Source organism: Eleginops maclovinus, chromosome 19 (assembly GCF_036324505.1).
Source record: "Eleginops maclovinus isolate JMC-PN-2008 ecotype Puerto Natales chromosome 19, JC_Emac_rtc_rv5, whole genome shotgun sequence".
NCBI classification, from domain to species: Eukaryota; Metazoa; Chordata; class Actinopteri; order Perciformes; family Eleginopidae; genus Eleginops; species Eleginops maclovinus.
Genome location: NC_086367.1, coordinates 13,357,659 through 13,382,813, shown reverse-complemented (window position 1 = coordinate 13,382,813; position 25,155 = coordinate 13,357,659). Strand labels below are relative to the sequence as shown.

At 41.4% G+C, this 25,155-nt stretch overlaps 2 protein-coding genes and 1 long non-coding RNA gene across 5 annotated transcripts in view; 1 reads left to right on the top strand and 2 right to left on the bottom strand.

Moving 5' to 3' along the window:
- evla (Enah/Vasp-like a) overlaps window positions 1-18,927 on the top strand; it is a 30,306-nt gene extending 11,379 nt beyond the window's left edge. Inside the window, exons 2-14 of one of the 2 annotated variants that reach the window (XM_063908714.1) lie at window positions 6,048-6,216; window positions 7,004-7,184; window positions 11,457-11,514; window positions 11,718-11,779; window positions 12,640-13,563; window positions 15,217-15,470; window positions 15,687-15,802; window positions 16,058-16,085; window positions 16,679-16,721; window positions 16,862-16,922; window positions 17,074-17,131; window positions 17,214-17,271; window positions 17,467-18,927. In XM_063908714.1, coding sequence (XP_063764784.1) covers window positions 6,048-6,216; window positions 7,004-7,184; window positions 11,457-11,514; window positions 11,718-11,779; window positions 12,640-13,563; window positions 15,217-15,470; window positions 15,687-15,802; window positions 16,058-16,085; window positions 16,679-16,721; window positions 16,862-16,922; window positions 17,074-17,131; window positions 17,214-17,271; window positions 17,467-17,504 — 2,050 coding nt within the window. In that variant the 3' untranslated portion in view covers window positions 17,505-18,927. The remainder of the gene's footprint in view (window positions 1-6,047; window positions 6,217-7,003; window positions 7,185-11,456; window positions 11,515-11,717; window positions 11,780-12,639; window positions 13,564-15,216; window positions 15,471-15,686; window positions 15,803-16,057; window positions 16,086-16,678; window positions 16,722-16,861; window positions 16,923-17,073; window positions 17,132-17,213; window positions 17,272-17,466) is intronic. The other variant, XM_063908713.1, reaches the window with a different exon arrangement.
- On the bottom strand, window positions 9,038-14,665 carry LOC134881410 (uncharacterized). Its single transcript, XR_010168048.1, has 3 exons — window positions 14,451-14,665; window positions 14,258-14,344; window positions 9,038-9,278 (listed from the first exon to the last, which is right to left on the bottom strand). It is a non-coding gene; the product is annotated as an uncharacterized LOC134881410 (long non-coding RNA).
- A 186-nt stretch (window positions 18,928-19,113) lies between the features above and the next one.
- Window positions 19,114-24,813, bottom strand: degs2 (delta(4)-desaturase, sphingolipid 2). Of its 2 annotated transcripts, none has more exons than XM_063908716.1 (3): window positions 24,591-24,813; window positions 20,831-21,573; window positions 19,114-20,232 (listed from the first exon to the last, which is right to left on the bottom strand). In XM_063908716.1, exons 2-3 carry the CDS (start codon window positions 21,545-21,547, stop codon window positions 20,089-20,091), a joined length of 861 nt encoding a protein of 286 aa, XP_063764786.1. In that variant the 5' UTR covers window positions 21,548-21,573; window positions 24,591-24,813; the 3' UTR covers window positions 19,114-20,088. The 2 variants fall into 2 exon arrangements, with proteins under 2 accessions (XP_063764786.1, XP_063764785.1); XM_063908715.1 differs by having other exon boundaries at window positions 24,662-24,813.
- Between the last annotated feature and the right edge of the window lie 342 nt (window positions 24,814-25,155).

The following is a 25,155-nucleotide window of genomic DNA, read 5'->3' as shown; positions in this document are numbered from 1 at the left end:
CTGAGATGGCTGTGTCTCTCTACATAATCCTCAGTGCGCTGTTCCGCACTTTGCCTGGGCGATAACTCTGGTCCACGACTGCGGCACTCATCTTCAAAGTATACGGCCACAGCCTCCATTACTACAGCTTTCCTAGGCGTTCTCATTCATTGTCATTGTTAATTGGATATGAGGAGTTGTCACCAGCCGTGCAGATTGACTACTGCACCTCTAAGATGCATAAACAATCAGGGTTATCTGTCTTTTCTTTGTCAGTACATCGGATGCGACTGTTGAGAGGTTAATTATGATTTTCTGTTTGCGTTCATCAAACCATCATGTCCCCCTGTTATACATGAATGGGTCAGAACTGGTGCTGGTTACATGGTGTGTGCCAGGACTCTTTGATTCCCCTTAAACAAGGTCTGTGCAGCTGATGCCCCTAAAGGCAAATTATTTGAAGCAAAATGTTTGGAATTGGTTTGTTGTTTATTACAAGGATGTTTTATATTTCTCTTCTGTTCAGAGATCCTTTCTTTTATTTAAGCTTGTGATTTGTGAATGAATCAGTTTGTCCTTGGATTGCCCTCTAGCTGTATCATTGTATAATGTAGCAGATGTGTCAGGAAATTGCACAAACACTAGCTTTATTGCTGTATACTTATCAACATCTAAAAATACTTATCACTACAAACTGCAACAGTAACTGTTTTCTGTGGTTGTATTTACAGCTGCAAGTTGGAAGTAATAGGTGATATTTTCATCAGTATAGAAATGATCACTTCAGGGTGCAGAAATGACAGGCATCCCGCCTTGCAGGTGAAATTTACAGGTCTTAAAGTTCATAGTTTGAGTCGAGCCAATGCAGTCTGTCTTTTCCCATTTTCTCTCGTCCCTCTTCCGTCACATAAAGTGATAAATTACCCCCAAAATACTATTAAAAGGAATACAGAAATGTCAATCTGTACTTTATTAGGTCATTTATCTTTGGAAAAGTAGTTAATTAGGTTTATTTGGAGCTGCGTCATGACCACACAAGAGCTAAGCTAAGCTAACTGCGCCCTGAAAAACTATGTAATACATCATTTCAATTTTTCTATCTTCAAAATTAAGTAACTGCTGTGATGAGCTGGTAAACAATTAGCTTAGCAACAAAAGCTAATTGCAACGACAACAGAATCTCTGCCCTCCGGTGCTGCACAGACAGAACGCAACCAACACCCCGACGCATTCTCAGTATGCCCGGGAAACACTTCCCCAGCCTGAACACATCCAGTGATCTCATAATGAAGCTGACGGGTCTCACAGAAACATGAAACTACTGTCCCACTCAAACCATCCTGTGAACAGGTTGAGGCTTCATCACTTCCCTCAGTGCTGAGATGTCTGCTAATGGAGTGTGTGTGTGTGTGTGTGTGTGTGTGTGTGTGTGTGCGCGCGCGCGTGCGTGTGTGTGGCAGGGTAAGAGGGTGGGGGGGGCACATATGTCTAACCATGTGTGCAGGGAAGTGCTTTGCTTAATTCAAAAGCCTGGGAATGTGGCCTCCTTTTCAACATTCGCCTATGAGGCTTATTTGACATGAGGAAGCGCTCAGTGTGGCAGAATCCTTCATATCCTCTCTGCTCCCGTTGTATTCTCTGGCGTCTATTCATCTCCCTTTCTCTCTCTCTCGACTCCTGGCAATTTTTTCTTCTCTCAACCCTTTCGGGCTGCCTTTTTTGAGGTGAATAATATGCAGCCTCCCTCTGCTGAGAAATCTGCTTAGTCCAGCAAAAACAAGGTGAAATACTCAGATGGGAGCCGTCGGCCAACTCAAGTCGAGCTGAAATTTGAGAACCAGACCTCCGAGCGTTGTCTTTTCACCAATACAAATATATTGTTACTTAAAAGCAATAAAAAGTAAGATTTCTCTCTCATCTCTCAGCCAGTTACTTACAGTATTTCTTTTTTTTATTCATGAGCTGTTAGTGGGGGAGTGCTTATGCATTTTTAAAGATGAAGTCTTATCGAACGCACAAGAGGGAAAATACCATCAGGCTGTAACCCTTAGAGCAATGGAGCGTCCTGAAGAGAGAACCTGCCCCAAGGATCAGCTGCAGTTCATGCAGGCTCACTGAACCTCCGCTTTGTGCTGATATAACAAAAATGTTAATATTAACAAAGGTTCCTTGAATACCTACGTAAAGGGGTCACATGTAGTGATGATCACACAGAGAAATATCGGCTGACTTTTGGCATCTTTGAGCACATGGCTTAGGCTACAAATGAATAATGACTCATTGAGGTGAGTGCTCTGGTTTTAAGTGGAATGGATCCTTTCCCTTCTGTCAACATCTGTCAATGTCTGTGAAAAGGGTCTACTGCAGGCATAAATCATCATTACAAAACCACGGTTACTTAGTGTATGATCTACTCTAGTTTTGGTCCGTTGCTTGTACATTTGGGCTTATTAAGTTTATCACTGAAAAGGGTGTCTTGTTTCTGATTCAAATGTAATAAAATAACGTTATCTTGTTCTTTAGTTTGACCTTCAGTTCTTCAGTGAGTTCCTGCTCTGGACATCGGTGTGATTCATCACATTATTTTAATGTCACTGATTGTGATTTTCAGCTATAGCTGACCTTCTGTCAGATGACATATCGCGTGCTATCGCTTCATCACAAACACACAGTCACTCTGTTTCCTTTGCCTCATCTCTCTGTCACCCCCTTTTTTTCCAGCTGAAATACGTCAAGTATCAAGTGTTTGTTCAAAATGGGCCTCTTTTTCTGTCTGTAAAAGCAGCTGTGATGTTTAGCATCATGTGCCCTATTGTGCGTTGTCTCCTCTTTGTCATGTGACCGACAGAGACTCTGCAGCCCTCAGTAACTCTATCAAACAGAGAGGCATTGAGCACACTGTCAGTTCCACATCCCATGATGTGTTGATTGAGCAACGTACTGAATGTAAAGGAGAAGAGGAGGCGCCCGCTTTATTTCTGACCGCTTGAAGAGAACTGAAACCATCAGCTTGGAGCTGGAGGCCCTCCATCCCTCTGGCCCAAACTGCTCCAGAAATAGGGCCTGTTTTTGTAAGAAGATCTATCACAGAGCAGCAGCCACCTCCCTCCTCCCCTCCCTGACTTTTCCCAGTGAGCCTCGGGAGGTCGGCCGGGTCTCTGAAGTGGAGAGAAGTGTCAGTTATGTGATTAGAGAGTGTGTTAAACTTATTTTGAGATGTAGGAAACATGATGTCTGTAGTTATCCCCCATGGTACATTCAGAAGGGGAGGTACTGCATTATATGTTTAGGCAGTGAACTTTTCAGATTGATATACTGTATCCTGCAGCCTGGCTTATCAGTGATTGATTATTATTTTTCATAGTTTGGTTTTCTTAATCTTGATAAATGAGCAGCATTATGTAATTTGGATGAGGCTAAGGATGTATCATAGGGCTGTCAAACAGGATTTTAGACTTCATCCAAAGTGAGTTGTAGAGATTTTGTGCCATATATGGTGGGAGTTTAGGAACTTTTCATTCACATCTGCGTGTCTAAGAGACAAATGTGTTTCCTGTTTGATTTTGAACTTCTTGTTTGTCCCATTATGGAGGATATTTATTGGGTAACCATTTTCCAGCCATCGGCATCTATACTCACAGTCAGTTTTCTGTCTTACTGCGATAAACAGTCTACAAAATGTCTCCGCACTCGAATCCTTGTCATGAATAAATGGTGTTGTGATCGCTCTGATATGATATTGCTGCCGGTTAACTCAACAACAGTTGTGCAGTGGGGAATGACGGATAGTTGACAGAAGGGAGGGTGGTTATAATTGTAGGAGTTGTTGCTGAAATCCATCTGTCAAGTGAGCATTAAAGGCTTCTCTCAGAGGGATGACAAGTCGTTGCTGTGCAGTTTATTCTAAGCCTCTTTGAGACATTGTTTCATGGAAATAAACAACTTTGTCATCTGTCAGGCAGGTTATTTCCCTCTGAGAGTCTTATGGTTTTTAGATAAAACCAAAAATGGATGTTGATAACGAGAACTTTAAGAGCAGGAAACGTCTTACATTTGAATTCTTTACTTGTGCTGTACATTTTGGGGGAATTAAACCTAAAAGCGCGGGTAAAATGCAGGACTATGAATCAGGAATGCGGTTTGAGTGAAATCAATAAGAGGTTGCTATTCAAGGCCGTTTTGACAACCCCGAGGGAACCGGAGAGCAGATGAGGGCAGGAAAAGTGAGAGGAAGCCGGCTGGGAGCGAACCATGTGTTAGAGCTGGCCCGGGGGGGTGTCATGGTGTCCTCCTCCAGTTTCGTTATTTTACAATTTATGCCATTATTATTGTTAATGTAATCCTACTTAATTGGTTAGGGTATAGCATCAGACATACTATTATCTCTTCCACTTTTCTCTCTATTCAATGGTCCGATAATAGACCGACTCATCATACTTTTGGTTGTTGTCACCACTTTTTCACTTATACAGTGTTTTGCTGCTCAGTCCTCTAACAGGGTTACTTCATCATTCCACAGTCTCGTGTATTATATTTCAGTAAAGTGGTTTCAAGTGAAAGGCACAATATTTTGCACTCCATATATTGCTGCTGCAGTGAGTAAATGTTCATTTTATTTTATCTTGTCATCTTATATGATGAGCTATTGCAGAGAGTAAGGCTCTGTAAAGCACTGACAGTCAGTGAGAACATCTACAATACACTTTGCTTTGCTTTTCTTGGTTCATACACGTTCAGACTGCTAATGTGAGTGTGATTGCCGGAGAGACGGCCCCTAAGGTGTTGAAAGTGAAAATTACAGAAGCGTTTAGTCACTTCACAACCCCCTCTCTGCCGGTCAGCGTCACCCCCTCCATGTGCTGTTATCTTTTCACCTTCAGGCCCATATGGTGCTGAGGTCATAATGTTACACACACAGCACAAAATGTTTGTTTTTTTAATTAGAAACTAAAACTGTATCTCTTGAAAGTAATAACTTTGTGATGTGACGCCACACATTTTAGTGAATGAATGCCCTTTTCAGCTCTGCGGTTGTGAACGTGATTATTTTATTTCTCCTTAAGCTGTGTGCTTGTGTGTAATGTGCAACTTTTCGTTTGCTTTTTACCCAATGAGTATCCAGCTGGCGATCAAACACTTGTTTTAACAGACTGTACTTATTACTGCAGTGACGCCTCTGAGCATCTCTTGATGTAATGCTACCACCACCAAACCACAGTAAAAGCCAGGAGGGAAAGGGGAATTTTCCAGGGTTCAGTTTTTGGTTGAGGTCTTGTTTATGGCCTTTAAAAATGGCAACCCACCCTCGACACACACACGCCGACAGATAGGTTCAGTGGCAGTGTGTATTCCTGATGTGGTGACTGCAGAGAGGCGTGGCTCCCCAGTGACCCGCAGCTCACCAACCAGATGATTATACAGTAACTCGGTTTCATTGGTTTCATTTTACTGACCACCATCACTTTGACACTATTCTGGTCAACAGTAACTGTCTGAGAGGTGCAGTGGAGCATCTCTGTAATCTAATATTCTCTAATATGACTACTGGGAACAAAATCCTGCCCACTATCCAGTTATTCTCTGTAGGCCTGTCAATATATCCACTATTTGTCTCAGAAATAAATGCAATAAATAGTCTCAATTCTATTTTAGCAATGCTGTCAACAAAAATGTACAATTCCTGCACAATGTTCAAATATTTTAACAAGAAATACTCAGGTCAGCAATTATGATTGAGGGATATATTGTTTGTTAAGTTAATAACGTAATCATTTAATCATGATCTAATTTTCTGTCAGTACATTTTAAACGCCTCTTTCATTATGCTTTTTCATCTCAAACACCTTTGAGATTTCGACTGCTTTTTTGAGATAAATGGATTGTGTTGTTGAACGCTAAGAAAATGATTTCAAATATCTCACACAAGACTCACAATAACATGATTCAACTTTTTTTATAAAGGAGGACATTTAGAAAGAAAATATTTCAACTGGATCTCTCTACCCCCTCTCTTCAGTTAATTATTACAATATTTAAGTGGACTCTTCTCCTCTCTTCTCTTCCATCAGTGAACAGAGTATCTGCCAGGCGCGGGCCTCAGTGATGGTCTACGACGATGCCAGTAAGAAGTGGGTGCCCATCAAGCCCGGGCAGCAGGGCTTCAGCCGCATCAACATCTACCACAACACTGCCAACAACACCTTCAGAGTGGTGGGCGTCAAACTGCAGGACCAGCAGGTGAGAGGCGCAGGAAAACAATCAGCATCACACTCCTGCTGACGGGAGGACGCTTCTGATGTGATGGCTTTAAAGCTACATTAAATATGGGTTCAATAACATTCATCGAGGCTCTTTAGTTCACGTACAGCATCCATATTTGTTGTTTACAGGCCTTCAAATATCTTGAGCTTTTAGTAAAAATCTACTCTACTACCAGGTGGTTAGGAACATGTAGTCATTATTACTCGTATTAGACTATAGCAATAGCTAAAATAGTTGAGAGTTTTGAAATTGCAATACCATTTAAACCTTTTTAGGAATTTGTTGGAGCAGAAATGTTAGGATCGATTGGATCTAGTGCGTTTAAAATGCAACGTGAGGACCTCAAGGTAAACCCGGTTGGTTAATGAAACACTTTAAAATGTCAATGTCCAAGATTAGAAAAGGAAACATTGCTGAAAATTGACCCAAGTGCGGTTTTGAGCAACCGTTGACAAAATGTTAGGGATGTTTCTCTGTACTTATCCCCATACGAAATGTAAGGATACATTGGAGGTACCTTAGAAGTGAGGAAATCCTTGTGTGGACAGGAGCAGAGAGACACTAAAATACATTTCCAATAAATCTGGTCAAATGTTGGGGAGAATACTAATAAGAATCTCCACTCACTGAAAACCAACTGCTGAATAACGTTCTTAAATACTTAATCACGGTTTGTCAACAAGCTTTCTGCTTCTATCGATGACCGGCCAGCTGCACGTTATCAAATACCATTTGAACTCACAGCTTAATTTCTCTTATAAAGGTGGTGATCAACTACTCCATAGTGAAGGGTCTGAAGTACAATCAGGCCACCCCGACCTTCCATCAGTGGCGTGACGCCCGCCAGGTTTATGGGCTGAACTTCGCCAGTAAGGAGGAGGCCACCACCTTCTCCAACGCCATGCTGTTCGCCCTCAACGTCCTCAGCTCACCGGACAGTGGAGGTGAGGAGTTTCGATATATTGTAAATTCATCTTATTGGTATTTTAATGCACTCTTTTCACCACATTTAATCCGTCCCCTTATGAAGTTACCTTGTTATTATAAAGTGCACATAAGCATTTCACTTCTTGGCAGGCATTGAGTGGTTTCCGTTGGACATTTTAAAGTTAAATGGCTGGTCTCAGTAAATCAGAATTTTCTGAATGTCAAACTGTTGTTGGAAAATGCTAATGGAACTGTGTGGCTCAAATGACGACCGGCTGTCTTTAAATCTATTTTTGTTCCCTAGAGAATGTCAGGTAACCACAATCAAATAATCCACATAGTTTGGAATGTTTTTACGTTTGTTTTGGCTACGTAAACACTCTGAAACTTTCTCATCAATCCCTAACCCTGTTAAACAGGATGTACGTTGCATAACAACAGCATATTTAGAAGAGGATTTTGAAGAAATGCATTTAAATGGCCTACAAGTCTCAATTGTTGATAATATTTCCACATTCAATCCACTGCAATGTTCAAACCCTGCGAGTGTAAATACTTAACTAAGCTGTCCTGCCCTCTGCTGGTTGATACCATGTACTGCAGCCACAGACTTCTTCCAAACAATAACAACAAGATCAGGGGTTGGTTTGTTTATGACTGTAATTTGCCTTCATTTAGAGACATTTTTGGGGTATATTTATTTCCATTACTATGCAATTATTTGTTTAGTTATTTCCAGATGAAGACATAACCTCTCTGTTGTCTATAACACGCAGCACAATGAGATAGATGCAGATAAGTCAGCACATTTGTCGTTTTCAAGGGCTTTTGAACACGGACAGTTAAGGATTTCTGTTGGAACCCTGAACTATGTTTGAAGCCACACTCACGCCTACTCTTGGTTTACTAAATAGCGTCAGACCAGCTCCTGTTACGTGCTACTTATAATCTGTGTGTGTGCATGCATAAGATGTTTAGAGAGAATATCTTTGAGTGTTTAACTGCGGTGTCATCCCATCCCATCCCATCCTTGTGACTCTCCTATTGGTGGCAAAAATATCCCATATGGAGCCCTAATGTCGTACCCCACTGCACTCACATGGCAGCCCTCCTTTATTTGGGTGCATCTGTGGGATCATGGGTCCACATACTAAACTAGCTTATGGTGTTTCTTGTTAAAAGTGGTAGCATAAGTACATAAAAAGTATTGTGTAGAATTGAGTTGGCTGTGGAAAAACATGCGGACTCCAGAGATTTCACCTGGTGTGCTCAGAAGGGTTTCTTCAGCCATCATCGTCCTCAGTAAGTGTTGTGCTGTAGAGGAATATGTCCACCAGCCATGCATGTGTAACGCAAGTTGATCTCAGCTATTTTCTTCCGGTGAAGAAAGGATGTTTTTTAAGCCTGTGTAGGCTTATCATGAATTATGTTCCTACAGTGGAAGAAAGTAACCGAGTACTTTTACTTAACAGAGAAGTTTTGAGGTACTTTTACTAATTTTATGCTACTTAATACTTCTACTCTGCTACATTTCACTTCAAAATAGTACACTTATAACATGTATGTGACATCTGAAGTTACTATTTCCACTAAAATACATCATGAGCTACATAACACAATGCATTGTTGAATATTAAAGCACTTGTTCTCAAACTTTGTTTCGATAAATCAGAATAATAGTCAGGGAGGACTTTGAGGTTTCATTTTTAACTGAATGTGGCAGGGTAATTGTTTCCATCTGTCTGTGTCTGTTGTTAGTAATCCATCATATTTCGTTTTTGTGGCCTTGTGAGTACTTAAAGAAACAATGGAGGAGTACATTTATTTTTCTTTCATCACATTACTCTCACACACATACATTGGTCTCCTGAGCTCCCATAAAATGCTTACAAGTCTGATCAGGCCCCCTCCTCCCCTGGGCTTCCTGTTCCTCCCTCTCCATGGCAACAGACAGTGCTTTATACCATACATCTCGTCAGTGGAATAATCCCACATATGCAGGGCAGCACAACACACGGTGATAATTGTCTCCTTCACAGCTACCTCATTAAGTCTACAGAAGGGTTGTGAGGAGTCATGTGTGTTTCCAGAGGGAATCCCTGAAGTCTCACCTATAAACAAAACAGACCGTAGTTATTGACCAGAGTCAGCAGGTTCATGTGTCATTCTATTCTTTAACCATTTCTTTGAGGTACATGTTTCTACAACAACTATTGTGACTGGTAGAAACCCAAACAAAAAAAAAAAACGTTGCCATGCTGATACTTGAGCTTGCTGAACAACAGGCCTGTATTTACCTAGCCTGCAAGGCGTGAGAGGGCATCTATATCAACTCACTCTTCATGCATTCAATGTGATCCAAAAGCTTATCCAAGAACAGGATGCTATTTTAAAATGTTAGATTAAGCCTGAGCAAACCAACTGTCATTATGTCATGTTTTTTCTTCTTTATTTGTATTCAAAGTGTCAGAATATTTGCTCATTTTAATTTGCAGCTTTGCCAGCAGAGCACCTAATTACCATGAGCTAACAAGCTGAGTTCAGGGAATGTCAAGGAGGGAAGGAAACAAAACATCTTCCAGCCGTCACTGCTTTTCTCCGGGCTTCTCATTATAGTAGTGCAACAATGGAAATCAAATAACCAGGTCAGCTGATGCAGTTTAAATGAAGAATCAGCACCTGCAATTAGCATGTTTAGAACAAACGATGAAACATACAAGTTAAGGGTTTGAAGCAAAAGTCAAGTCAGTTTTTAATATAGCCACACTTGTCTCTGATAAAAAATCCTTGCCAGAACTGTCCCATTTTAACTTACTTAGTTATAGAGTATGGTGCAAAAGGAAGTCGTATTTTAGACAAAAACGTTCATAAAACATAATGGAAAGCTCAATTGGACAGAGTAAAGGACACATTTCATGGAAAAATGTAAAATTATTACAAAAATAGAAAGCTTCAAATTAAATTATACATAATATTTGGTACAAAAGTGTCTGATGAAGCTCTTTTAAACATTAAACTCGTTTTGATCCTTTTCTAACTGCAGTTTGTAGCCACAGCTCTGCCTCAGATTGACTGACCCCCTCGCTCTGCCACACAGCGAACGGAAATATCACCCCTGGGTGTTCTTGATGTCATGGTGGGCGTTGAGGTTTAATGACTGGTATTCTGGTGATATACGATGCTCCCTGTTAATAGACGCTCCAGCATGAGGCTCTAACTCTGTCACTCAGCGGGGGGGCTTAAGACTGTCTGTAGTCAGTCAACAAGCAAAGTGCTGAACTGAGCTGTTCCTGCAGCTGATAACCTGTTGACTCCTTAGACAATGTTGATGTAGTGACTGTAAAGCTGTTAGCTTGTGTTGACAACGTTTTTTTGCTCGACAGTCCCATGTGTTCTTGTTCCCTTAGATTATGTTAAATGTATTTTGATTACATTCGTTTGCATGATGTTTCGCTGTTATATTTCTGTTTAATTCTCTCTTCCTGCTGTGGTTTACAGTTGGAATTCCTGTGGCTGGCAACATGTTGAGCAAATTACATTATAAACAGCTTGTTGGGTCTCCGGGGCGAAGTCACAGTTCCTCACATGAGGCCTGCTGCGGTCTGTTCATTCAGTACAACACAGTTTCTCTTCATGCTCTCGCTACTGGGACTATTTTATATAAGATGATTATAATTTTAGAGGCTTGTTTACAGATGCAAATGGATCTGTTCTAAATCCTGCAGCGAAACAACCCAGAAAAAACAGAGCTAATGCACTTTCATACTATGAAATGTTTTGTAATGAACAAAAGTTTGCATAATGTCTAAATAGGAGAGAAAGAACTAAACCCGGTAGCAGGGGGGAGGCAGAACGAGTAAATAACTAACAAGAAAGGAAAGAACGATCAAATGATAAAAAAGAATGAAGAGAGGGATGGGAGAGAGGGACGGGGTTGAGGGTATGGCTTCTTTGACTCTCTCTGTAGTACACTCAAATACTCAATGGATATTGTATTATTTATAGTGAAGTTAAAGCTTATATTCTGTGCTGAGGGGGGTGCCTTCATCTTTAGGAACTGTTTGATCACGCAATAATCTAGTCTTTAAAACGTTAGCACATTGCACCTTCCCAGAGACTAAGATTGCTCGTGTTGCCCAACGTACATATTCACTTTCAACATGATAAAACAAAGCGCAAACCTGGATAGCTCGAACCAGCAGATTTGGCATTTTGGCTTAAATAAATGACCTAAAAATGAAGGATTTTTCCAACTTTTTGTTTCAGAACTTTATTTTTCTGTCTTCCAGGTCCAGTCGTCCAGCGCCAAAATGGACCCACCTCGGAAGAAAGCGAGGCACAAAGGAGGTAGGATTTGTAACAGCTGCATACAAGGGCTGACATGAAGCTGTCTTTGGACATAAACGCAAACCTGATTACATTACTAAAATTCTGATCATATGGAGAGTTTCGGATCATAGTGGACACACACAGCCATATAAGCTTAACTAGTCGACACAGAGTCATTAGAAATGACAGCTTGAAGAGAAGTGACATGTTCCACCTCATAGGATGATGGAGCAGCACCAGATGCAGGCGCACAAGGAGAGGGAGAGACGAACGTCAGGATCAGGTGAGGCAAAACAAACACACCCACACCCAGCCATATAAACACACACACACAGGCTGCTCTGGAGACCGTCCTGAATTGAGCACTGCATATCAGATTGTCCTAGCTGTGCCAAAAAACTGTCAACAAAAAAATCTCACACCAAACTCCAGCTCTCAACAAAGAACCGTGCTGAGCAAATTGATATTTGCGCTTTCCTTTTAATGGAAGTTCTCTGTTTGGTAAGGAGGAGCACACTTTACTTCCCAAAGCAAACAGGTGATGTCATCATTACTAAATACCACAGATGCCTGCCCCCGATACAATAGGTTCCTGCAGGTAAACAGGCTTCCTAGTGCGGTTTGTGTTGGTGTTTCCCGCCTTACTTTCAACCACTACCCCCCCTGGTCTGTATGCCCTTATGCTTTTTTATCCATGCACACATATAAATGTTCAAGTCTGCCCCTTAAAGACACATTCAGACTTAAACATCCTCCTCTGTCCCTGCTGTCAGCGGCGATATCAGTTACCCCCTGTCCCTGCAACATGCTCTACTGCCATCTCTTTCTTCCAGCTACTGTTGGGGGGGGAAATGCCATATGCTTTCTGATCATGGCTCAGTCATGTTGCATTCTGCTGCTTGTTATTTTTTATGATATTTTTGATTATTTCTTATTTTCTATTGGCTTCTGTTTTTTGGATTGCTCCTGATTTTCTCATCGTTAATGCTTGGTTGCTCAGTTGGTTGCTTTTCATTCTTCTCACGTTTTTCTCTTTTCTGTTTTCCTTTGTTTGTTGCCCTCCTTTCGTCCTCCTCTTCATCTGCATCTCCTCCTCCTGTCTCTCCTCTCTCTCTCTGTCTCTCCTCTCTCTACCCGTCACAGTCGTTTCCACTCTCCAATATAAAGTGTCCACCCCTCCCATCCACCCAGACACCCCTCCTGAGTACAGACAGTACAGAGCTAGCACACTGCCGCCCTCCTACGCCCGCGTGGCCTCCTCCTCTCCTCCCTCCTCTGCCTCCTCTCCCTCTCAGGAGAAAGAGTTGGGGGCAGCTAGGGACAGAGCCCAGCTCTCTTCCCAGCTCTCCACCTCGCTCGCCTCAGCCTTTTCCCCCGTCCAGTCAGGACTGGCCACCATGGGCCGGCAAATCCGTCAGATCCCCCTCTCTCCTCCAACAGCCGCCCGCCACCTCCACCATCAACAGCAGCAACAAGACATGATGCTCCCCCCTAAACACGGCACCTGGTCTGCCTCCCAGTTGCAGCAAATGTACGCGCAGTTGCCCCCCTCCGCCTCCCCTCCAGTTATGATGGCCATGCCTGTGAAGCAGGGTTTGCCCCAGCAGCCCTCCCTCCCTTTGGCTCACCCCCTGCCGCCCCTGAGCACAAGGATGAAGCCCCCTCCCCTTGACCCAACCACCATAGCAGGCCATCACCAGTACCAGCACCCTCCCCACCCTCACTCCAACGGCCAGCCAGACGGCTCCTACTCTCCCCACTCTCAGCATCTGCCCCTCACCCCGCAGTACTGCGAGGCGGTCCCCCTCCCTCCTCTTACAGGTCAGACAGCCCCAGGCCCCCCCCCCAGCCACCAGCCCCAATACCCATCCACCTTCCACCCTCAGCAGCAACTGCATCCACAACAGCAGCAGCAGCAGCAGGTGTACCACCAGCAGCCCCCTTCCACCACTTCCTACTCCTCCTCCTCCTCCTCACCCCCCTCTTACACTGCCTTTCACTCTGATGGGGGCTCGCCCAAGAAGACCCCCTCCCCCATCCCCCAGCAGGCCCCCATGGTCAGCAGCAGTAAGTATGAGGAGGAAGAGAGGAGGAGGTAGTCTCTCAGCAGTAGGATAGTGTATAGTGTGTGTGAATGTGTGTGTGTGATGTGAGTCATGTATAAGGGAGGTTATTTTCACTCTAGTAGATGCACCTCACCCATAATGCTACACAAGAGCATGAAACAAACATGTGTCAAATGCACTCAATACATGAGCACTCAGAGCCCCTCACAGTGCACCTTCACTTTCACTACCGTGTCTGAGTAGATCTGCTCTCGGGGCCCCGTTCTTCTCTTGTGGAAACTCAATTATCCAGATATGAATGTTGACAAATTGACATGAATCTGGATTTTTGGTTCTCTGCAGAAATGCAAAACAGCCGGCTTATTGACTGTTAGCTGGATCGTAACCCAGAGCGTTTACTGTGATCCACATGTACACAAGTCATATTTCAAACAATAACTTGCCGGTTATCACAATTACATTCCAAAATGAAAACCTGTCTGTATGCATACATGATAAAACTAAATCAAACTAAATTTAAAAAACACTACACTCATTCATTCTAACTTAAATTGACTAATGAAGCCACAAAATGTCATGAATAATAATCATTTAACTAAATATAAACCAAAGAACTCACTTTGCTGAGAATTGTAGATCTTGTTAAGTTAAAAGTAAGTTAAATTTACTTTTTATAACAAGCTTATGAATCTCACCAGTGTTTTGCTCATCAATGGAAAGAACCTCACACATGAAGCAGCACTTCATTAGGAGGCGGTCTAACGCTGATGAAAGTGTAGAAACTATATGGAACACAATGAAGAATAAAAATAACACCGTTACATAAGCAGAAACTCACAGAAAATTACTTATAATTACATATTTTGCTTGTGGAACCACAATCACAACCTTAATGGTAACATTTCCAAAATAAGGGTGCTCTTTTAACAAAGATAACTTCATCCAGGAATAAAAAATTCCATCTTCAAACTGCTTCCAAAGAACCACACGATCTGGATGAGAATAAACACGATCAGCCGGATATCTATTAGCCTGTACGTTAGTTAAGCCACGTTAGAAGAACAGGGCCCTGGACTGTTAAGGCAGAACACTATGAATACACTCTGTGCTGTTGGATCCGTCTGTCTCACCTCAATCTGTCATAAAGGTCACATTATTGTCAAATGGTTTTGCAATTGCAGGCGGTTTTGAAATCTCTCCTTGATCGTACTGATTATATTGTTTTATTTGGCTGCTTCTGTGCTTCACCAGCAATGTTGCACAATGGACATTGTTAAAGGCAGTGTACGAGTTCACTCAAGCACTTAGTGAACCACGAGTTGGACTTTTCAAAACAAATTGCAACTGTTGACAATAATATAACTTTCATATCTCACTTAAATACATTTAAAACAATCACTGACTTAAAAATAGACAAATATTGAAACTTTATTTAGCTGTTATCTACCAGTAAATCGAATAAGCATCATGAAGAGTTCTAGTATGTTAATCATTTCCAGTTTCTGCCCAGTGGCCAGCATTTGTGTACTATTCAGATTTGGGGTGTTCGTTATACAGTGAGAGTGTGTAGCGGTCATCGTACAGCCTTCCAAGTAGCAAGAAGGTTAACCAACCCGTACAGCCATTAACTGATCTGGATCTGTGCCCCTCCCAGGCCCCCCTGTCTCTGCAGGTCACCCTGCTATGCTCTCTGTGGCGCCTCCACCTGCTGCAGTGCCAGCACCCATGGCTGGTCCTCCAGCTCCACCACCGCCACCAGGTCCACCGCCCCCTATGGCGGTGCCCCCACCAATGCCCCCTCCACTGCCCACTTGTGGAGGGCCTCCTGGGGGTCCGCCTGGGGCCCAACTCCAACCCTCAGGACTCGCTGCAGCACTGGCCGGAGCCAAACTACGTAAAGTACAAAGGGTGAGCCTCCACGGGTAAAGGGACAGATTGAGATAGTTAGAGGTACTTTTCCAGGAAAAGCCCCTCTAACCTCTTTTCTAAGGAAAAGGTACAGCAAGTATCAACTTTTTATTCTAGCTGTCTAAGATACGTTTTGCTGCTGCCCCCCTGTGCACAGCTTTAAGGAGACAAAGAGAACTCACAGTAAAAATGACTCATTTTATAATGTGCCCTCAGGATGAGAGCAGTCCGCCTGGGTCTAGTGGCAAAAGTGATTCCAACCGGTCTAGTGGTGGCAGCGGAGGAGGGGGAGAGGGACTGATGCAGGAGATGAATGCCTTACTAGCTCGCAGGTAAAACAGCTACACAAACAAACACACCCGTCACCTTCCCCTTGGTTTAATGACACAGAGGAACATTAGAAAATACCTGTTCGGTCAGGCATTATACAAACATGTCATGTTGGTCTTCCTTGTTCCACTTTAGCTGCAGTTAATTTGTATATCAAAAAGGAAATGAATTAGTTTATTATCTATGTCGCAATCTTTCTGTGATGTTTTTATGTGTATCTCACTGTTTGCTCATGTACTTATTTTCCCTTCTCATAGGCGGAAAGCTTCAGAGAAACCTGATGAAGTAAGTCTAGTGCCCTAAAGAGATGAGATGAAAAGAGTAATGCCGATCTTTTTTCAGCCCATTTAAATGTGGAGCTGAAGCCAATGGCCCATTGTCTTAGCTTACCATCAAGACTTGAAGCTAGGGCAAACAGCTAGCCTGGCTCTTTCCAGAGTTAGTTATTGAAAATCCAACTAACAGCACCTTTAAAGCTCATTTATTTTTAGTTGTACTTTGGGATCATCTGCCAGACTATTTCTTGGAGCGGGCACAGTTTCCAAGAAATAGGTCTGCCCGTGTCATAAACATTTTTTTGTGTTAATGAGGGAGCTTTTTTGAGGTTCTGGTAGACACATTTTGTTACCTGGAGACAGAGCAAGGCTAGCTGCACCCCCCTATTTTCAGTCTGCTAAGCTTAGATAAATGGCTATTCGAGGTGGCTTTATATTTAGCAAACAGATATGGCAGTGGTATCATCTAATCTAACCCTGTGTAAGAACAAAGATGAATACATTTCCCAAAATGTTGTACTAGTCTTTATATATCTCCGAGAAACGTACAGTAAAGCTGATTTTATATTATGTGGTGACAGTTCATTTCTCTCTTTCCTGCAGGACGACTGTGGCGGTAGAGGGCCCGGTCATCAGAACTCAACAGGTATAAAACAACCCTTCTCACCTGATAACTAGACAACATAGTGCTTTTCTCCCATAAAACGGTTGTTTTCAGATGTCTCTTAACTGTTTTATGGTCTGCTGGTTCAGTAGTAAAAGTTGTTATTCTCCTCCCTTTGCCAGATGCTGTGAAGAAGCCATGGGAACGATCCAACTCTGCAGAAAAGTCCTCACTGGTGTCCAGGTCTGTAGATAAGGGGAGTTACAGGAGCCTAGACTGACTGTATTATAGCAACATTTTAGAATTTACCACTGTGATTTAAGCAGGAGCCTTATGCTCTTCACATGAACATGTAGTATGTGGTGCTCATGCACTTTATCCTTTTGTGTTGCAGAGTGAGACCCATCGGCAGCACTAGTGAATCAGACACAGAATTTGACAGGATGAAACAGGTCGGTAACATCAACATGTGTTTTTTGCAGTTTAAGAACTGTTATGGGTTTTGTTGAACTCATAAGCTGTCTTGTTTTGCAGGAAATCTTGGATGAAGTAGTACGAGAGTTGCATAAAGTGAAAGATGAAATCATTAATGGTAAGTAATGCACATTTCAGAGTTCAGTGCAGTATCCAGGGCACAAAGCATAGTTAATCTTTAATCTTTTCCACTCCTTGGTTTTTACAACTCAATTTCAGTAAAAAACCTACAAAAAGAGACATGACTGATGTACGAGAGCATTATTGTAACTGCTGAAATGTTCACTCTGTAAAATGCCTCCCACTCTTGCAGCCATCAGACTAGAAATCGGCAGAATCGGTACATCCTAATCTCATGTGGGCAGCATTAGAGGAGAGCGAGAGGAGGAGCTGGAGGAGGATGGACATGCAGATGCACAGACACGAGGACCCGGGAAATGTTATCTCAATGTTTCTGTGACCTCGCGACTCCACGATGCACGTTGCAGAGATGTTGTGCCAACATTTAAGTCTGCTGGACAGCGAAAAATGAAAGAAAGAAACAGAGAAAGGGTTAATGGGTCAGAGGAACAGAAGGATGGATTAAGAAAGTTTTAAAGGACTGATGAACTCAAACCGAGGATGAGAAATAAATTAAAAAGATGAATTGAGGGATGGACGGACAATAGTGCTGAGTCCAGTGTTGTGGTCCTCTCTGTGCACCTAAAGACTCAGTCAGCCCAGTGTTGCAACTCTTTGTTCTCTGTTCAGTCTTAAGAAGAAAATATTTTTGTTTTCTAAGTTTTTACTGTTTTATTATTTAAAAACTGTGGTGATGATGATGATGCTGTCGATGACAATGAGTATTTTATTGATATTATAGAAGGAGAAAGGAATCTTGCACACCATTTACGTCAGCCTTTTATATTTTCTTTTATGTTTTTTTTATTTAGTTTATCCCTAACTATTTCATAATTACAAGCACAATATGGGCATAATGTTTCTGCAGATTCACCTGCCCTTCGCTGGCATATTTAAAAAAGAAAAAAGAAGGTTTTCATGACCTTTTTTCATACTGGTTTTTTGTGTCTCACCTTGTCTCTCCAGAGATTTTGGAAACATGGTATTGTTTAAGCCACAATAAGCCACTTTAAATCGTTCTGTCACATCCGAAGCTAACAAAGGAGCAATTGATATTTGGGTAATTAATCAAATAACACACAATAACAAGTCTGCTGTACAACTCCAGTGTGACCGAGGTACAAGTTTCTCTCTATTTGTCCAGAGACGAGATTGTGAAACTTGGGGATCATTCACCAAACAGGCCGATAACTGTAAATGTGCCACCTAGTTTTACCTAGATATACTCAATGTAGTTCTACCTATTAGCCATCCTATTCTTTGTGAACCTCCCAATTATGCATGAAACCCCCATCTCTATGAATTAGTTTTTTATTTGGTTTGGAAAACGAAAAAAATACAAACGGTGGTACATTTATGAGAGTGGTTTGTTTCCATGAAGATTCCCCTTTCTATATACGAGATGTTGAACTTCATAATGGTAGCAATGTGAAAACAATTTAAAAAGGGGGGGGGGGGTTGTTCTTGCAATATGCAAATCTAACCTAGATAAGAATGTGCAGAAAGTGAATGGTAGGCCTATGTGATGGTAGCTAAATGTGTCTTTGAAGGAAGGATCTGGTTGAATATTGGTTGTTGCATTCTATCCACTCTGTCCGCTCTCAACTACGTTCTGATTTAAAAGCTGAAAGTAAATTCATTCAAACAAAAACAATAGACGTGTCAGCCTTTTACGAGTCATCCTGCTTTGTGTTTCTGTTGTGTTTTGTGTGGCGAGTCCTCATGGTTTAAACCTCTAGGAAATATTTCATTCATCTTCTAATTAAAAAGTAAATAAAAGTCACATCTGGTTACCACAAAGCGGACATGAGATGGAAAATCAACCTTGGAATCATACAAAGATATTTTAGTATTTTTATTTTATGTAGTACAGTAATTTAAATATAAAATTCAAAGATCAAACTTATCAGTCACACACAATCATTAAATTGTACCATTAAGTAGACAAAATAACAGAAACACAATAGCTCAAGCAGTAAACGCTTCTAAAGCTTGTGATGTTTAAATTCGATCGAGTGTTTTGCTGTGATTTAAGGAGGACAAGCATCACAGAAAGACTCACTGGGGACCTGCAGAGGAATATGAAATGTCCACCAAATTAATTCAGCACCGCGACCCAAAACATAGGGAGACTCAAACTGTTATTTGCTTAAGAAGTACTCCTTGGCATAAAAGCTGTTTCTGTTAATCTGTCCACGCCTTAAACATGTTATCAGACCGTTTACAGCACAATGGAGCTGCAAACAAGCAGAATTGGGCGTAACTGGAGAAAAGGCTCTTCTAACCCAAAGGTAAGTCTCAATGCCTATTTTCCACCTCAGCACTCTTCCGTATGAGTAATGTGAAATCATATGTTAGGTAATCGGAGAGGCTGCTACAGCCTTGTTAATTCTCACATTTAAAAAATCAGAGCACGTACAATAATGCTTTTTGGCATGGAAAGGAAACAGAGTTAGTGCCATTCCTGTAAAACCTGAGAATGCATGTGACCTTTATCCTAAAGAAATGACTATTTTAACATCTTATTCTGCCCTTGTCAGTGCCTTCTGGACGCAGGGAAGTTTCATCACAGTTTAACGACCAAAACAAACCATATCTAAATGGTCTTCAGATTCCATACACTGAAACATGTATGCAATAGGAGTATGCACAATCCTTTGCTGAATAGTAACTGATTTAAGATGTTTTCATACAGTACAGTGACAACCACATGAGGGACAAAAACATAACAGAATATAATGATATTTTATAGTGCTCATATATTAAACAACTGTTATTCACATATCTGTGCAAAGGGAAACACAATGTCACGGATTCATCCCTGCTTGTTTATCTTGTACTGCCGTTTAATTCTGGCGTATGGGCCGATGCTGTCATCAAACACAAAGTCCCATAATACTCGGATCCAGGAAGTGTGTTGAGGCAGGAAGTCGTAATACTCTGCTGCGATTTTCTTAACCTGTTAATAAAAAATGGAAATTAGTTGATGTTTTTTTGAGAAGAAATGTATTTAAATTACAGAAACAAACATTGTACTGCTTTGTTCAACAAGCCTTATACTTTCTTTAAAAAAAACACCAACAGTTTGGACAATGGAGAAACTAATGCACTGCCGTTTCTGGAAAAAAAATTACATATACTGTAATTGTACTTTAAATATCCAAGGACAAAGTAAAACTTGAATATTTCAATCTCAACTAATTGCTGTTGAATTTATAGTGTCACCAAAAATAGAATTAATCCACCTTAAAGAAGGCCAAGAACAGCTCATGAACCAAATAATTTTCTGACTAACAAAAGCAATAGACAGCTGAGCTAAAAGGCAGGAATTTCAATGTGGATCTCCTCACACTCTGGTGGTGCTATAGAGGGAGCAGTTAAACATTTACAGAGTCCAGCCTCTTTTCAGATAAATATTTGCAGTTGGTAGAAATTGACAAATGCCTCATATCTTGTTATTGTGGAAAACAGATGAGGTCCGTTCTATCGGCAAACACCTTGTGAAAAGTGTACATACAGTTTACCAGTTGAATAATAAGTCATGATTTGAGTCTTACCTGAGGTAGTTTACTGCCAGGTATGCTCGGGAAGTCATGGTGCTCCATGTGATATCCGACATTGAAGGTGATCATGTTCAGTGGTCCATAGTAAGAATACGTCTCATGTCCCTTCAGGAACATGTAATGCTCCGCTATGAAATGTCCAGAGATAGGATGCAGTCCCATACACAGGACAGAACCTGCGATGAGGTAAACAATGGGCTTCACCCCCCATAGGTAGTAGATAATCAAGTCTACTGTGAACTGAACAGTTGCGTTGAGGATCTCCAGCTGACCCACTGGCTTAGGGTTGACCAACAGTGGGCGAAGAGCGTAGAAGAGGGGCTGGAGGAAGAGCCAGAGGACCTTCCTGGGCGGGGTGCTGAAGAACCATCCCTCAATGTCTGTAGGGATGTCAACGTCCAACTGGTCGCCACCAAGATACCGGTGGTGGTCGATGTGGTACTTCTTAAAGGACGCAGAGTAAGGCAACCCGATGGGCAGGTTGGCCCACATGGCAAACCAGCGGTTCCACTTTGCCAGCTTGTTTCCAAAGGCCACGTTGTGAGAGATGTCGTGGATAGCCAGAGTCAGGGAGTGGTTAATGCAGCCCCCAAAGGCGTAGGCCCAGAAAAAGATCCACTTCCAGGAGAGGTCGTGGACTAGGTAGCAGGCCAGGAGCTGGGTCAAGACCATGCCTGATACCACCCACTTCAGCTGAGGGTCCGGACCCATAAGAGACTTTATCTCTGGATATTTGGCTAACGAGAGAAAAACAGAGATGAGGTGAGACGATTGGAGAAAAGAAAGGAAGTAGCATGAGCAGGTGACCATTACATGTTTAAGAGAAAGAATTATAGAATAGATTTGATTGATTAATGGGAGAAGTAAAAGGTGGGAAAAGTGGCAAATGAATGACATTAAAGATTAAGTTAAAAATATGTGACAACTCCAGCAGTGAAATCTTTTAAGCAGCCTCATTGACCATCATTTCCAAATGCTGTGATCGCAACTTTCCATTATTTAAAACTTTGACACCATCCACAAGAACACAATGGAGCATGTTGTGTGCGCTAACAGTTGTTGCCACTCCTGGGAAGGGCTTTCCCACAAAACTCATTTTTAATTGGATGAGTTGTTGTTTTGCTGGGGGACAAAATTGGAGGTGATACAAGGGACATTTACAACACAAGAGACTCATAACAGGTTGGGGTCTGTAAACAATTTAGAGACAAAATGCATCCAAAATGCAGCATCGTGACTGAGGTTAAGGAGTGTTTCACAAGTGAGACGATAGATAGACATTCACCATGCATGCAAATTTGGCTGGCTTCGTTGCATTTAGCTCACTTATGTAAAGCCCTTATGCAAAATAGGGACGCGCCCTGAAAAATGAAAAGGGTTTCCTTCTTTATTTTATTACTGTTTAGCTCATATCAATTCCCTTCCGCCCCTTACATTCAGGTTAATCATTTTAAAACAACTCCTACATACTACTTTTTGGTCTGATTTGAACACTGATTTGCTCTTGCTATTTATAGCCATTTTCATGGGCTGTATATCTTTAAGTGTTGGCATTGTAGCCCACTGGAAGGGCATAAAGTACAATCAATAACCAGACGTCATAAAAGGCAGGATCAGATCACAGGACTTCAACTTCACCATGTGTTACGTCCCAGCTCGGGGAAATAGGGAAGGTAACATAAACCAGTTGGATTTGGTAAATTGAAGTTGTTTATTGAAAATGCTCAACATAAATGCCAGACAAGCAGTCTGAAACAAAACAAAGAGCCAAAGGGGCGCAGGTTTAAATAACAAACAAATATAACCAAAGGAGGACTCTTAACTAAGAGCTAATTATCAAATACAAAAATAAACACCTAAAAAACAGAAAACAAACCCCTCACTATTCAAGTGGAATAATAACTATCAAAAATAGACTGTAAGGAAAGCCGTAACGTTATTTTACAGAGGAACAAGTTATTTTATTAAGAGTCACAAACCTAAGCTAAAAAAATCTGCTTTATCTCACGTTAAGTCAAGTTAAGTTAAGTGACATACATTTCATGAAGCTACATTTTTTAAATCTGCTTAAAAAATATTACGAGGCAGTGTGAAATTAATTTATTATCCATACGACCCTTACTGTAATGGGAGGTGTTGATTAAATGAAGTTTATGACGAGCATGTTGAGTCATAACAGGCTGCAAACAACTAGTCCCCAACAACTAGCCATTCAACCCAACATAAAAACACTTGTCAATCACATTTTCCACATGATAATAAAAAAGGAGGGTGGCTCGACAAACTCCGACACACACATCGCTCTGCCTCTCATATCAGGGCGGGGCAGAGGATAATTAAAAGAAAAATCCTTTTAATAATTCAAAAGTTATTTCACACCTGAGCAACCAAGCAACTGCTGGACAAAGCCAGGGTCGGATGTACATCAAAACATTAAGATCTTATTCCTCTAAACTGTTTTAAATCAAGTTACAAAACAGATCAGATTACCAATGCTGACCGCTCTACAGATATGTTATCCTCGAAATTTAAGAAATTTAAGGATGATCAGAGATATAATCCACAGTTTAGACAAATATTCTCTAATAAAAATTAAAAATAGGCTTAGTTTAAGGCTGTTGAATAAATGTTACTCTTTCATGAAACCTGCCAGACTGCTTTCTTATTGTTTCATGCAAAGAATTGCATCATTGTTTGTAATGAGTAGGGAATGTGATGAGCAGGTGAAAGCCTTTGGTCACTGTTAGGGAATATTTTTGCTTAAGTGTTAAACCTTTGACCTATTTCATCATTTTCTCATTCCACTGTCTGCTTCCCATGGCATAGTACTTTGGCCCTGGGGTTGCTGTAATCTCACTTAAGCAGGGGCAGTTTGGGCGCTTTGTTGATGCCGGTTTCTGACCGAGCACAAGCTGACATGAGATTATTAAGTTATTGTTTAGGGATATCTAGAAGCCCTTCTTATCTGGAACGTAGGTTCACTGGCGCACATTCTTTTCCCATGTACGACAGCTTTAGTTTGATTTAGGATCCATATTTGTTTACTCTCGCTAATATAGAATGTTGATTATACACTCTGAACTGGTGAAAACCTTGGACATATTGATAATTCCTCGTCCTGGCTGCAGCAAATGTCTTGTCAGTTCTCCGGCTGTTAACTCCATAATAAACCTTCAGTGTTTGCCATCTAAGTTCCAGCTCTACTCGTCTTTCTCTGAGTTTCGTCTCCATTGCTTCAGAAGTTTCCATCACAGTCACATATCAAAGCAACACACAGCTTCTGGACTTAAATAGTCAAGGATGAGACCAAAAAACTCAATTTTTCTCATAGCTATCAGAGTACTTATACTTTGACATCATGCCTTTTGCTCTCCTCCTCCTATGAGTGATATAAGTGTCTCTGCCCCACTCCCTATTTCTGAGATAAAGTGACTTGCTAAAAAAAGTTTCATGGAAATACTAAGTTTGAAGGGGGGAAAAAAAATCAAATATTTCTTTGTCCTATATTTTATTGGCTGTATTTCATAGCTTTACATTAAACATCTATGGTTTTAACGTGAGTTTTAATTAATACTTCTTCTTGGGCTAAAAAAAAAGTTTCGCAACTTTCATTGTGGGAGTTAGAGGCTTAAAATCTTGTTTCTCTTGTTAGTTTATCCTGCATCTGTGGTGGACACATTAAGCAACAGCTGGTAAACAGGTTAAACCGGCTGCGACCTTAGTAAAGAAAAAAGTAAGATAACTTACGACTCACCCTCTTACAGAAACAGGCCAGGAATATAACTGAGCTGATTTCACAGCTTTATGAAGTCCATAATTTCTTACCCAGGATTTCTTTTCTTCTTGAAGTGTGCGGCTGGTCATTGTAGACCCATTCAAAGTCGCCTCTTCCACCTGTCTTCCCCATGACTCTCATTCCTTTGAGGTAAACTGCTCAGAGGCGTTATGTGTGACATCAAACCTTCACAGTATCGGGACACACCCACTCACACAGGCTGCAGGCTGCAGGTGTGATATGCAACATCACAAACCCCTCCCACTAGCTGGGGAGGAGCTTCAGGCTGTTCACATGCTCACATACATCCAAACAAATACATACATTTTAAACTATATATTTAGAGCGATGCTATGAATGATTGCTATTATTAATTTGCAGTAAAACGTTTGCAGGAACAGTATATTGAACATAAAAAAGTCCTGAGCCATTTCTATAAACAAGACCACATTTTATTTAGCTAACTAACACATAAATCTGTTAAAGATCAGTGGAATTATTTGAAGGCTTTATAAGTGATGCCTGCATGTCACTTACTCAAGTG